Source organism: Microtus pennsylvanicus, chromosome 8 (assembly GCF_037038515.1).
Source record: "Microtus pennsylvanicus isolate mMicPen1 chromosome 8, mMicPen1.hap1, whole genome shotgun sequence".
In the NCBI taxonomy this organism is placed as follows: domain Eukaryota; kingdom Metazoa; phylum Chordata; class Mammalia; order Rodentia; family Cricetidae; genus Microtus; species Microtus pennsylvanicus.
The window spans coordinates 30,913,085-30,928,069 of NC_134586.1; the positions used below are offsets into that span (position 1 = coordinate 30,913,085).

At 38.6% G+C, this 14,985-nt stretch overlaps 1 protein-coding gene across 7 annotated transcripts in view; it reads right to left on the bottom strand.

Annotated features, from left to right (window-relative positions):
• Positions 1-1,044: 1,044 nt before the first annotated feature.
• Zfand4 (zinc finger AN1-type containing 4) overlaps positions 1,045-14,985 on the bottom strand; it is a 78,032-nt gene continuing 64,091 nt past the window's right edge. For 2 of the 7 annotated variants that reach the window (XR_012911596.1, XM_075983054.1), the window contains 2 exons: positions 3,098-3,215; positions 1,045-2,037 (listed from right to left, as the gene is read on the bottom strand). Coding sequence is in view for 5 of the 7 variants with exons in the window: in XM_075983054.1 (XP_075839169.1) it covers positions 1,902-2,037; positions 3,098-3,215 (254 nt within the window). In the remaining 2 variants the exon portion in view is untranslated. Of the gene's footprint in view, positions 2,038-3,097; positions 3,216-14,985 lie in introns of those variants that run through there. The other 5 variants (XM_075983056.1, XM_075983058.1, XM_075983053.1 and 2 more) reach the window with 4 other exon arrangements.

The window sequence follows — 14,985 nt, forward strand, 5'->3', positions numbered from 1 at the left end:
ATACAGCAAGCCATGGAGTAAGAAGTAAAGAAAGGTGTAGAGAACAGAGAAAGATAAAAAGCCCACAGGCAAAATGTAGACAGAATAATTTAAGAAAAGCTGACTAGAAATAAGCCAAGCTAAGGCCAGGCACTCAGAAGTAAGAATAAAACTCCATGTATTTATTGGGAGCTGGGAGCAGGCCCCAGGGAGTAAAGAGTGAAACAACCAAATACACCTAGCACAAGAGAGACAGGCTTAAAAGCTGTGCGAGTTCAAAGGCTTGACTGGGCTACAGTGTGAGACCGTCTCAATAATCAGAACAAATCAAACAAAGAGCATGCCTTCTGCCTTTGATTTCAAGGCTCCTCTATTACATTTTTAACCATTCTTTTACTATAGACCTAAGAGCATCTTTGTCCATCAATATTCAGTCTCTTACAAGAAAGAAGGTATGGTGTTGGGGACTGTGGATCATCAGACCCTGAATTTCTTGTAAACAATTTGTTATACTTGCAGCTGCTCTGAGCAAAAAAACTTGTTCTCCTGTGTTTGCAGCTGCTCTGAGCACGAGACCCTCAGGAGTGGTTTCTGGTGGGTTTGGCTGGGGTACAGTTATCAGTTAAGGATCTGTATATAAGCTGCCCTGGAACACAATAAAGGGGGCATTCTTGGGGAATTCAAAGATGGCCCGTCTCTCTGTCTGTGTGTTGATCTCCAGGCCCTTGCCGACTCCTGAACGGTCCTGTAGTGCAGGCTGTAAGCTTCAGGCACGACAGGATCGTAGTCTACGGAGTAGCATGGACACTGCAACAAGGGGAGAGCATCATGAGTTCTCCAGGCAAGCCTCACTGGAGTAAGTGGTCTATGAAGCACCAAAACGACCTCCTGGAATCCTTATAGGAGATCAGAGGCATCAACTTCAGTGGCCTTCCAAAGTCCTGAATGGAAAACAGATGACACCTAAGGAACATGATCCTGAGACCTGAAAATAATCCTTTCATACTGGCTGTCATTTTCCCCAAGTATACAAAATCACTGATTTACCTAAGTATTTTCTAAAAGAAAATGTACTGCAAATAATCAAATAAAGTCATTTTGAAGATGAATATTTATTGGAATATTATTTTCCCTTGTAAAGCACTCAATATGTAAGAAAAATAAACCAAGTTTGTGAGACTTTTAAAAAAATATATATATATAGCCATTTTTGAAAAGTAAAAAGTTGGATTCTGTTTTCAATGGCAACAAGAAATACACTGTTATTTTAAAACTACCATTTAAAAGGTAGTATTTTAAGAAATGTATACTATATTAACATGATGTGTTCTACAGAATGGATACATATATGAATGCGTATCTGAATTTGGAAGAAATATATGTGTTAAAAATCACACTGGAAAAACAACTGTTCTTTAAAAAAGAACTTGCTAGTAAACTGCATAAACTTTCACACTTGGGGTTTATAAAAAGAAAAACTCCCATCTACCCCATCCCCACAAGAAAAGAAAGAAAAAAAGGACAAAACATGCTCAGTTTGAACAGAGCCATTACAGAACTCATTTCTGTACAACATGGAAGCCTGGGTACACAGCCAATGGTAACTCCTTAAAGTGTGTCTTTTGAAGATTTGTCTAATAAATAATTCCAATCTCAAATATAAAATATTTAACACAGACATGCAATAACAAAACTAAATCACTATAGTGTAAAGTTTTTAAAACTACTTTTAAAACTTTTGATTCACCAAAGAAAAAAGACATCAATACAATAGGCATTTTCATTCTCCAACAGTGAGCACCGTGTGCTCTTGTTATTTGGCAAATCTTTTGGAGTCGAACAAAAATAATGCAGTCTAAACAATATTTCTTCTGTCAATATAATAGGATTCCTCAGGCAGAGCAGGAAAGCGCAGAGGAGAGTTAGATTTTGGGAAGTTTTGGTGCATTAACCACAGGGTTCGCCTCCTGCAGGTATCTCCTCCCTGCGCTCTTGTAGTCATAGGTACAGCCGTGAGTTTCTGCATAGCGATGAGATGCACAGAAGTTGTTTCCACATCTAGAGCACAAACAAAGTTCATGTGAATAGGCAGGCTTCCATAGAGGGCTCATCTCCTTAGGAGGGAGGAGAGTGACTTCAGATAGTACAACAAAAGCCTGGGGTCTCCTCAGAAATGTCAGCACTGACAGTTCCACTCATAAGTATAAAGCCCCCAAAAGAACACGGTAACTGTTTACGAATGACAGGTATATATCTTTTTGAAGTAAAAGAAAAACTGAAAAGCTGGTAACATGTCCATCATATCTCCTACACTTAGTAAATTTGAATTCTAAGAAATGAAGTTTCATGAGAAAATTAGGCTATATAAAAATTAGCTGTTTATGGCTGGGCATGGTGCTATATGCTTTTAATCTAAGCAGGAGGATGAGGGCGAGGCAATCAGATCTTTGTGAATTCAAGAGCAGCCTGGTGGACATAGCAAGGTCTAGGGCAGCCATGTTTACATGATGAGACTCTGCCTTATAAAATAAACAAAATCTGCAAACTAACAAAAAGCAATGACATGAGAGAGTGTAAAACAAAAAAATAATTTATTTTTATATGAGCAGAATACACTCTAAAAGGCCAAAATTCTTTTCAATGTTTATCCTCACACTAACAGCAGATATCAATCATTGCTGATAAATAATAAAGACATATTTATGAAAAAAATAACCATTTTAAGTATATATATATCATATGTTTTGAAATAACTGTACAAAATGTTAAAATATATAGTAAATGTCAATTTTGGTTAAACTTGGTTGAACTTAAAATAGAATCTAGAAGGAAGGGCTCTTCCAAACCACATTCAAACAAACCAATTGGCTTAAATGTCCTGGTTCAATGACAGTGTAATCTCTACTTATGCCTTTTGGAAACTGATGAGCTCGCTCTCTCTCTCTCTCTCTCTCTCTCTCTCTCTCTCTCTCTCTCGCCAATTATGAATTCATCTGAGGTTGCTACTAGAACATCATCTTGATATCGTAAGTGGTCATATAAACATTGTTTTATTCTACATAATCCCCATGCTGAGTCCCTACAAAGAAAGCCTCTGAGTTTCTCCAGGGACACGTGCCTGCATTCGAAGCTGGTGGCCAGTCCTGTTTTCTTTCCACAAAGAAAACAATGTTTCATTATTTTCTTCTTTGTTTGAAGAGGGGCTTTCACAGGTGGAAGGTGGTGGGTGCTTTCTCCTGTTTAGAAAAAGAACACCTCATTAATATAAAATTCTATATTTGAACAGCTACTAAGTATAACATTACTGACTTAGTCTATACAAATTAAATTTGTAATATTTTATGTCTAAAAGAATTATAAAATCCACAAGTGAAGGGACACTAAAATTTGTGTGTATGTGATATTTCTAACTAGGATTTGGATTTCTCAGGTCTTCTTGTATACACTAATACTGTTTTGACCACACCTAATGGTAATCAACTTAATACAGTATAGCAAACATTAAAAAAAATTTAAGAAAAATCCTATCTGTTGGACCCTCTTGAAACAATATAATCCTTCTCTTTGTAAATACCAAGAAGTACCAGAATATCATGAAACTGATCTTTTACACCACAGAAAGTAAATTTGTCAACAATAGACAAGATGTTTGTTTCAAAACTTCAATTTGATTACCTTGAAGATAACACAGGGGCTAATGAAAGGGCCTAAGGGAATTCAATAACTAAGACCTACATAGTAGAAAGAGAAAACTAACCCTACAAGTCCCTGGCTTCTACCATGGCATGTACCTGTCCCATTCTTCATGGGAGAGGTCCTTGTTGAGAGGGAATTTGGAGTCTCAAAAGTAAAGAAAAAAACTCTTTAAAGGAAATAGTAAAACAATGTTTTAGGTTCATTTAATGCCAACTCAGTTTACATATGGAAAAAGCCTTTGAACATCTTATTTTTGTTATTGTTTTGGTTTTTAGAGACAGGGCCTCTCCACATAGCCCTGACTGTCCTGAAACTCACTAGGTAGACCGGCTGGCCTCGAATTTAGGTATCTGTCTGTTTCTGCCTCCCAAATGCTGGGATTAGAGCTGTTGTCTACCGCACCCAGTAAAGATATTATGGATATTTAGTTTAATTCTATACCATTGAAACAATTTGATGCTTTGGTTTTAAAATAGGAGCACGTTTGTTATAATAAAATAAATAAGTCAATCATTAATGGCCGAGTTATATAGTTTTTGAAATGGACCAAAATGTCCCTTAGGTCGTAAACAGAGAGGTGCTGTCCATAGTTGTTAAAAGGAGCGATACAGAGATTTCTGTTAGTATTCAAAGGCCAAGGAATAGAGCAAGAACTAGTCATAGGAATGGGCAGGGTACTGTTCATGGTGTATAGTCATTCTCCATCACTGAAAAAAGTGTGAGACTTTGTTGGAGGAGGGGGCTGTTTGTTGGTTCCTGGCCGCCTAGCTAGCTTAGACCCAAAATAATCACACAGAAACTGTATTAATTAATGATGGAGGAAGGTCATTGGTTAAATAAAGAAACTGCCTTGGTCCTGATAGGTTAAAATTTAGATAGGCGGAGTAAACAGAACAGAATGCTGGGAGGAAGAGGAAGTGAGCTCAGACGCCATGCAGCTCTCTCTAGGGCAGACGCAATGAAGCTCTGACCCAGGATGGATGTAGGCTAGAATCTTCCCGGTAAGTGCACCTTGGGGTGCTACACACATTATTAGAAATGGGCTAGTCCAGGTGCAAGAGTTAGCCAAGAAGAGGCTAGATATAATGGGCCAAGCAGTGTTTAAAGAATATAGTTTCCGTGTTGTTATTTCGGGTAAAGCTAGCCAGTGGCGGGAGCTGGGTGGCGGAACACAGCCCACAGCTCCCACAACAAATTAAATCACTGCTTGGCCTATTAGCTTTAGGTTCTTATTGGCTAACTCTTATATTAATTTAACCCATTTCTATTAATCTGTGTATTGTCGCGTGGCTGTAGCTTATCAGATAAAGTTCCAGCATCTGTCTCAGGAAGCAGATAAATGGCTTCTCCCCTCCACCTTCCTTCTTCCAGTATTCAGTCCAGTTTTCCCCGCCTACCTAGGTTCTGTCCTATCAACAGGCCAAGGTAGTTTCTTTATTCATTAACCAATAAAAACAACACATAGACAGAAGGACCTCCCACATAAACTCTTAATCTCAGGGTCAAAGGTTTGGGCCCCATGTTGGGCACGATTTGTAAGTGGAGACTAAAGCTTCGTTTCCCAGCCATCCAGATCTGAATCATCACACAGAAACTATATTAATTACAACATTGTTCGGCCAATGGCACAGGCACATTTCTAGCTCTTACATCTTAAATTAACCCATTTCTATTAGTCTATGTATTGCCACATTATATATATATTATATATATTAATATATATTATATAAAATATATATTTTCTATGAAAGCCTCAAGCCATTCAGAGATAACTATTCCATGCTATCAGCCATTATTGTATGTCATTCTAATATTTTAATTGGTATTGAAGGCTATTTTCCAGAGACATTTCCTGCCATTTATCATTTTAAGCATTTCTCTAAATAAAATGGCATCCATAATTTCTTCTTCTAGTAAAATGCTACTTATCCTGTAAGACATTACAATTAATACTCTCCGGGCATCCTCTCCTATGTGTGTCAAACATAAGTAAAATGAAGTAACACTCAAGTGAGGGGTACTTCTCTGAACAGGATGAAAGTTATTTGTAATAACTAACCCCGTTATGGTTCCTAGCTAAATATTTGATCTAATGCAATAATCACTCACCCAACAGAAATCCAAAGGGTGACAAATTAATGTTCCAAATGCAAACTTGATAGTCAGCTGTCTGAAGCTGATGGCTGTAACTACAATAATGGGTAAAATCTCTAAAGGATAACTGATAGTTAAGAGAACCAGAAAAAGAACTTAGTAATTTACTTTAAGGATATACAGATCCTTCTTGGTACTCAGGATGAGGAAACAGCAGCAGGTGTCATAGGCTCTAGTTTGGGGAATGATGGGTTTTTGACAGTTCCTCATGCCTTCAACAGAAGTTAGATCAAACCACAGAAAGGTTACATGGGGACAGAAAGAAAACTTAAAACAGAAGAAACAGATTTTTAGTAAAAGGGTTGGAGTATAGCTTACTAGTAAATAATTTCCCTGGAATGCTCAAGGCTTTGAATTTGATCCCTATTACCACAAAATAAACAAAACCCTAACCAGGAATAAAACAAAAGCAAATAAAAACAAAATATTCAATAACAATGCTATCTAATTAAAGAGGAGGAACAAGAACTGGCAATATAATCTTGGTGGTAACCCATAGGCTTAGCAGAAACAAGGCCCTGAATTTGGTCCTCAGCATCATGTCAGAGGGGAAAGGGAGGATATAATGAAAGAACACCAAAGGACCTAAAACTCATGTAAGATAACAGTGCCACAGCACCCAGAGGCCTGGCCCTCAGCAGCAGCAGCAATGTCAGGAAAGCAGTGGATGGATGGGCAAAGGAGTGGTGCAGCAGCAAGGCCAGAAGGCAGAGATGACAACAGAGCAAACTCCCCAAAGACTCTATCCTGAAAGCAGGATAGACCTGAGTGTGCGTCAAGGGAAAATAACATTTCTAACATTAAAAGAGGATACATGAGTCACACCTTGGGCAGAAGACCTCTGCTCCACCAGAGGCCACACCAGCACCCAGATCCCCATAGGCTACACTGGCACCCAGAACCAAAAAGGACCCTTGACTAGACCAGAGCCCACTCCAGCTGCCAGATATCCAGTCCCTAGCTTGAGCAGAGACCCTAATCAATCACTGGCTACTCTGGCAAGAAAACCAGAGAGGAAACAGAAACCAGGAAACAAAATACCCATCCAACAAAGTCAAACTCAGACATAAGCACCTAGCCTATAACTACCCTAAACCCAGATGCCTAAACACCAGTATAAGAACACAATCAACAACAGCCAGGGCAATATGCTACCACCAGAGGGCAACCCTCTAATTCAAAGCAAGCTTTATTGTCAAAATGCAATCAAAATATAACACAACATTTCCCCCTTTTGTCTAAATAAAAATGGAAGGTTTTAACTTTAAAATACTAAAACTATATACAATAAGAACAATTACCAGGAAAGAATTATATTCACAATGTCCAATCCATTTATATTTGACAAATTCAGAGAAAATATTCTATTACTCATCCTAACTCGATGAGTTGAAAGTTTTATACCCAATTTACTTTCTATCCTAACTTGTATTGCCAACCCCAAACTATCCTTTTATATCTCTCAACCTTAAATACTTACACTTCTGTTTTGAGTTTCTTCTTGAAAACTGTAACTATAACTATCTAGTCTTCAACCCCATCAGAGACCCAAGAAGGATCTATTACCTGAGTAAACAGGAGAGCAGAGCAAACAACTTCCAAAACTATAGAAATGACAGAAACAGTTGGCTGCATGGACAATCAACCAAGGTTCTTCTGTAACATTGGGGCATCCATCTTTGTCCTACAAGCCTAGGATATATGACAGACTTTTCTGTGAAGCAGGAATTTTGAAGAACTTCTCCACCATATCTTGGCGAGGCTTGACAGTAGCTTTCTTTTGTGTCCTTCTTGTCCAATTTGGACAGCACAAAGTTAGCAGTCATGGGAAGGGCAGTTTCTTGCCCAGTGACTAACTTTTGTCACAAACAAAACAAAGTCCATATAAAGTTTCTTTGATGCACATCATCTTCACTGAAGTAGATCAGTGCTGCCATGAGCAGACATGTCTCATTGTCATATAAAGCCTTATAGTATTAAAACATCTTAAATGCCATATTCTGTAGATCTCTGAAGTATCTGAAGACCACCCATCTACCTAAAATATATATCTATGTTAGACCTTGAAAACATGCCTAACTTGATTATAACTTTGATTGTAATAGGTGACTAACTACCAACCTGTATTTATTTATTATCCTAGACAGTTTGTAGTAACAACTTTCAAGGATGAGAAATTTATATTACGTTGTTAAATGAGCTGCATAGGTACAATACCTTAAACAAGAGTAGAAACATATGTACAGAATGTTCTAACAAAAATAACCTTAAATTTGTATCAATATGCAAAAATATCTTTTTTAAGATATGGCATGATTTTTATTTATTATTATAGGAATTATTGCTGTTGTTGTATGGTTTTTAAATTGATTTTTATTGAGCTTTACATTTTTCTCTGTTCCCCTCCCTGCCTCTCCCCTCCCCACTTCAACCCTCCCCCAAGGTCCCCATGCTCCCAATTTACTCAGGAGATCTGTTTCTCCTTCCCATGTAGATTAGATCTATGTGAGTCTCTCTTAGTGTCCTCATTGTTGTCTAGGTTCTATGGGATTGTGGTTTGTAGGCTGGTTTTCTTTGCTTTATGTTTAAAAACCACCTATGAGTGAGTACATGTAATAATTCTCTTTCTGTGCTGGGGTTACCTCACTCAAAATGATGTTTTCTAGCTCCATCCATTTGCCTGCAAAATTCAAGATGTCGTGTTTTTTTTTTTTCTGCTGTGTAGTGCTCCGTTGTGTAAATATACCACATTTTTCTTATCCATTCTTCAGTCAAGGGGCATTTAGGTTGTTTCCAGGTTCTGGCTATGACAAACAAAGCTGGTATGAACATAGTCCTTATGGCACAATTGAGCATCCTTTGGATATATACCCAAAAGTGGTATTACTGGGTCTTGAAGAAGGTTGTTTCCTAATTTTCTGAGAAATCGCCACACTGACATCCAAAGGGGCTGTACCAGCATGCATTCCCACCAGCAATGCAGAAGTGTTCCCTTTCCCCCACAACCTCTCCAGCATAAGTTATCATCAGTGTTTTTGATTTTGGCCATTCTTACAGGTATACAATGGAATTTTAGAGTTGTTTTGATTTGCATTTCTCTGATAACTAAGGATGTTGAACATTTCCTTAAGTGTCTTTCAGCCATTTTAGATTCCTCTGTTGAGAGTTCTCTGTTTAGGTCTGTACTCCATTTTTTTTATTGGATTATGTGTTCTTTTGGTGATCAATTTCTTGAGTTCTTTGTATATTTTGGAGATCAGACCTCTGTCTGATGTGGGGTTAGTGAAGATCTTTTCCCATTCTGTAGGCTGTTGTTTTGTCTTGTTGACCATGTCCTTTGATTTACAGAAACTTTTCAGTTTCAGGAGGTCCCATTTATTAATTGTTTCTTTCAGTGTCTGTGCTGCTGGGGTTATATTTAGGAAGTGGTCTCCTGTGCCAATATGTTCAAGTGTATTTCCCACTTTCTCTTCTATAAGGTTCAGTGTGGTTGGCTTTATTTTGAAGTCTTGGATTTGGACTTGAGATTTGTGCATGGTGATATATATATGGGTCTATTTTCATTCTTCTACATGTTGATATCCAGTTATGCCAGCACCACTTGTTAAATATACTTTCTTTTTTCCATTTGATATTTTTTTGCTTCTTTGTCAAAAATCAGGTGTCCAAAGATGTGTGGATTGATATCTGGGTCTTTTATTCGGTTCCACACAAAAATATCTTAAACAAGAGTAGAAGGTTCTTTACAGACCTTGAATAACAATACTCAACTTCATAGAAAAAAAAACCAAGATAGCCAAACCAATCTTGTACAGTAAAAGAACTTCTGAAGGTATCACCATTCCCAATTTCAAGCTGTACTACAGAGCTATAGGAATAAAAAAATGCATTGTATTGGCATAAAAACGGACATGTTGATCAATGGAATTGAATTGAAGACCCAGACATAAATCCACCACATATACCTAATTTTGATAAAGAAGTCCGAAATATGCAATGGAAAAAAGAAAGCATCTTCAACAATGGTATTGGTTTAACTGGATGTTACCATGTAGAATGCAAATACAACTGTATCTATCACCCTGCACAAAACTCAAGTCTAAGTGAATCAAAGACCTGACCATAAAACTAGATACACTGAACTTGATAGAAGAGAAAATGGAGAATAGACTTGAATGCATTGACACTGCAGGCAGTTTCCTGAACAGACTACCAAGAGTGTAGGCACTAAGATGGACAATTAATAAACAGGACCTCATGAAATTTAAAAGTTTTTATACAGCAAAGGAAACTATCAACAGGACAAAATAGGAAAATTTTTACCAATCCCATATCTGACAGAAGGCTAATATCCAATATATATATATATATATATATATATATATATATATATATACACACATATATATATGTATATATATATATATCCTCACGAAACTGGATTATCAACAAACCAAATAATTCAATTAAAAAATGGGGTACAGATTTAAGTAGAGAATTTTCAACAGAGGAATCTCAAATGGCCAAGAAGCACTTAAAGAAATATTCAGTATCCTTAACCATCAGGGAAATGCAAATCAAAATGATTCTGAGATGCTGAGAGCTGCCATGAGAGTATACAACAGGTGACAACTACTGTTCAGCAGATGTACCCAATAGACGAATGACTCTCTGATGGGGAGCCCCACTTGGAAAAGCCACAGAGTTACTGACTGTAAATGACCGATTGCTTCTCTCTAAATTTTCTCATGTGCCACTACATTCGTTCCCTAATAACAGCTATGGGTGTTTTCTCACTGCTTGTGTGTTTATCTCATGTATATATTCCATCTATTGGGTACACAGGTGGTCAGGAAGATGATTTCTGCTTAATATGTATAATTTTGATGAATCGAAATACTAAGATAATTTTCATTATTCAGACTGACATAGGAAGGTAACAGTATAGTCACAAAGACATCAAAATTTAAACTTCAGAACAAATTCAAAGCAAACTGGCTACCCCTGGAGGTGGATATCTGGTTGCTCTTAGAGACAAATACAGAAGGTCATTTCCCCAGGTGTTTATTGCTGATTCAAGGTCAGAGCTTGAAGCAACTTTAGTAGACTTAACTTTCTCACAATAGACTTTCTGCATGAACTCAATCTTAAGGTTCAGCCAACTAACTGTTTTCTGCCTGGGAAAGAGCTACATGCACAGGCAAGCATTACTCACTGCTCAGTCAATGTGACCTCCCTAGCCTGAGAAAAACTGTGTGACTCATCTTGTGTTATAAGAATTGGTAGGGTCCTGAAAATGTAAGGAATGATTGTCCAGAGCTTTGCTGTGAGAGGAGAAACTGCTATAGAGAACAAGGAGCATGTGCAGAGCTAATTAGGGAGCTCTGTAGAGCTATGCAGAGGAGCAAGAGAGATTTTCAGAGAGGAATTTTTTTTTCAAGATGAAGTAAAAGAGAAAGTTACTATAAAAAGCATGTGATTCCTTCTTTACCCCTCAGATAGAAATGTCTATCCCTCGCCACATTCGTGGAGTTTTTTGAATGCCCTAGTGCTGACTGGAGGCTGGTCCCCAGTTAGCTACTCTGAGATTCTATCTTATACCTGTCAGAATGGCTACGTTCAAAAACACAAGTGACGACAGATAATGGCAGGGATGTGGAGTAAAGCAAACACTCCTTCATTGCTGGTGAGAGCGCAAATTTGTACAGTCACTTTGGAAATCAATATAGTGATTTCTCAGAAAATTGTTAATCGATCTACCTCATGACCCAACTATACCATTACCTGGGCATACACCCAAAGGACACTTCATCATGCCACAAGGACACTTGCTCAGCTATGTTTATAGCAGCTCTATTTGTGATAGCTAGAGACTGGAAACAATCTAGATGTCTCTCAACTGAAGAATGAATGAAGAAAATATGGCACGTTTACATGATGGAATATCTCTCAGCTTTAAAAAGAATCATGAAATTTGCAGGCAAATGGATTCAAACAGAAAAAAAAATCATAATGAGTGAGGTAACCCAGATCCAAAAAGGCAAACATATTATGTATAATAACATAAGTGGCTATTAGCTGTAAAGGATAATCATGCTACAATTCCCAGACCCAGAGAGGCTAAATAACAAGGAAAGCCCAAGGGGAGATGCATGGATCTCCCTGAGAAGGGAAAATTGAATAGATTTCATGGATAGACTGGGGGAAGGTAGGGATGGAAACAGGATGGATTAGGTGGTAGAGTGGAGAGAGAGTGTACTTGGAGAAAGGACTGGAATTGGAGTGAATCTTGGAGGTGAGGTAGAAACTTAGCCCAATGGAAACTCCCAAAAATCCATGAGGGTGACCTCTAGAGAAGCCTCCTAGCAAAGGGTAAATGAAACATGAGCCAACCATCTTTTTTTAATGAGGCAAGGCTTCCAGTGGATGGATTGGGACACCACTCCAGCCACAAAACCTTCAACCTACAATTAGCCCGGCATGCAAGATATGCTGAGGTAAAGGTGGTACAGAACTTGTAGGAGCAGCCAACCAGTGACTGGTGCAAATTGAGACCCATGCCACAAGAGGGAGTCCATGCCAGACACTGCCTGGTGGGCCAGGAACCAGCATTTCAATAGCCTAAAGACCTAGGATAGAACCAAACACAATGTGGGGGTGGAGGGAGGAAAGTCAATGGAATGATTCCTCATAATACTGTATCTTTATAGTATAGTATTGTAAATTGTAGGAGCCAGAGTGATACCACAAGAAAATGACTCACAGAATCAGCTAACCAGGACTCACAGGGGCTCACAGAGACTCAACCAACAATCAGAGAGCCTATATGAGTCTGAGTTAGGTCCTCTCTGCATATGCTACGGTTGTGTAGCTTGGTGTTCCTGCAGGACTCCTAACAGTGGGAACAGGGGCTATCTCTGACTCTTTTGCATGCCTTTAGGACATTTTACCTCCTTATGGAGGAAGGTCATTGGTTAAAAAATAAACTGCTTGGCCCTCATAGGTTAGAACATAGGTGGGTGGAGTAAACAGAACAGAATGCTGGGAGGAAGAGGAAGTGAGATAAGATGCCTCAGACAGATGCCATGCTCCCCTTTCCTGGGCAGACGCGATGCAGCCAGCCACCAGGTCCGACATGCTGAATCTTTCCTGGTAAGCACTCCTCGTGGTGCTACATAGATCAATAGAAATGGGTTAAGAGGCTGAAACTAATGGGCCAGGCAGTGTTTAAAAGAATACAATTTGTGTGTTGTTATTTCAGGTAAAGCTGGCCGGTGGCTGGGAGCTGGGTGGCAGGAACGCAGCCCGCAGCTCCTCCAACAACCTCCTACTGGGTTTCCATGTCCAGCCTTACTATAACTTGACATGCCATGTTTGGTTGATACCCCTGGGAAGCCTGCCCTTTTCTGGAGGGAAAAGAGAAGGAGTGGATCTGGGGGAAGAGAAAATGTGGCAAAGGAAAGACTGGGAGGAAAGGGGAGAGGGGAAACTATGGTAAGAATACAATATATGAAAAAAGAAAAAAAAATTAAATAATTTCATTTTATATCTTTAAAAAAAAGAGGATAGATGACAGTAAACAAAAATGAATGGTGCTGGCACAAACAAGAAAACCAGCGGATTAGAATAGTGTATCTCACCAATACAAGTTTACACCATATATGGCCAAACAATTTTTTTTCCAATGTGTACATATTGTCAGGCTGGTCGTTATTACAGTTCATAGTTAAGAGCTGGGTAAAATTGTTGATAACATTTCTTTCTTATCAGATTACATAATACAACTGGAGAACATTTGGTCCTGTTATATTTCTCTCCCTTCCCCTACTCAATATATATATATAGAGAGAGGAGGAGGATATATATATATATATATATATATATATATATATATATATATATATCACAATAAATTTGTTTCCATTGGCATATGTTACACATACAACTGATTCTTCCTCAGTATTGTGTTCCAGAGCTCACAAGTGATCCTTAAAAGATATGAATAGTGTGAAGCCAAGATGGAAAGTGCTGCGGGAGCACATTCTGCTCCTTCATCCAATGAGCGCACTGGGGGGTGGTCTCTTATACTTTTTTATTGAAAAAATTTCCGCCTCTTCCCAGCCTCCCATTTCCCTCCCCCTCCTCCCACTCCTCTTCCCTTCCCCCCACTCCTCTCCCTCTCCAGTCTGAAGAGAAGTCAGGGTTCCCTGCCCTGTGGAAAGTCCAAAGTCCTCCCCCCTCCATCCTGGTCTAGGAAGGTGAACATCCAAACTGGCTAGGCTCTCACAAAGCCAGAACATGAAGTAGGATCAAAACCCAGTGTCATTGTCCTTGGCTTCTCAGCAGCCCTCATTGTCCGCCATATTCAGAGAGTCCGGATTTATGGCCAAACCATTTTTTAACAGGGTTGACAAGACCATTCAATGGGTAACAACAGTCTTTTCAAAAAATGGAGGTTAGAACAACTGCAAAAGAATAAAGTTAATATCCTACAAAAGAGTCTGTTCATATGTCAGCCACTCCGTTCTGGTTATTCCATGTGATGTCCTGCGACCCAGAACCCCAGATATTACTCACATAGATCCAAACCCTCCTACCAGCCACCCACAAGGCCCCCCTGGGACCTCATGGCATCCTGCAACCTGAACCCAGTTGGAATGAAGGCTGAAAACACAGATGACTGAGATAATAAAGGTAACTCAAGACAAGAAAATAAAATTTGATAAAGAAAGCATCTCTGAAGAAAAGCCAAGCTGAAATAAAAATCCAAATAAAAGAAACTTGAAAAATAAAACACAATTATTAGATGAAAGCCTTACGGGTAGATTGGATCAAATAGAATATGGAATATCAGCTGTTGAAGACAAGGTAGTGGAGACAGGTCATCCAGCCAAAGAAGGCTGAAAATAATAAGATAGAAATAAAAAGAACATCCATTTGTATGCAAAATTCAAGAAGTCCTTGTTTTTTACTGCAGAGTAATACTCTAATATGTATATATTCCATACTTTCTTCATTCATTCTTCCATTGAAGGGCATCTTGGTTGTTTCCAGGTTCTGGCTATTACAAACAATGCTGCTATGAACATAGTTGAAGCATATACTTTTGTTGTATGATAGGGTATCTCTTGGGTACATTCCCAAGAGTGTTATTGC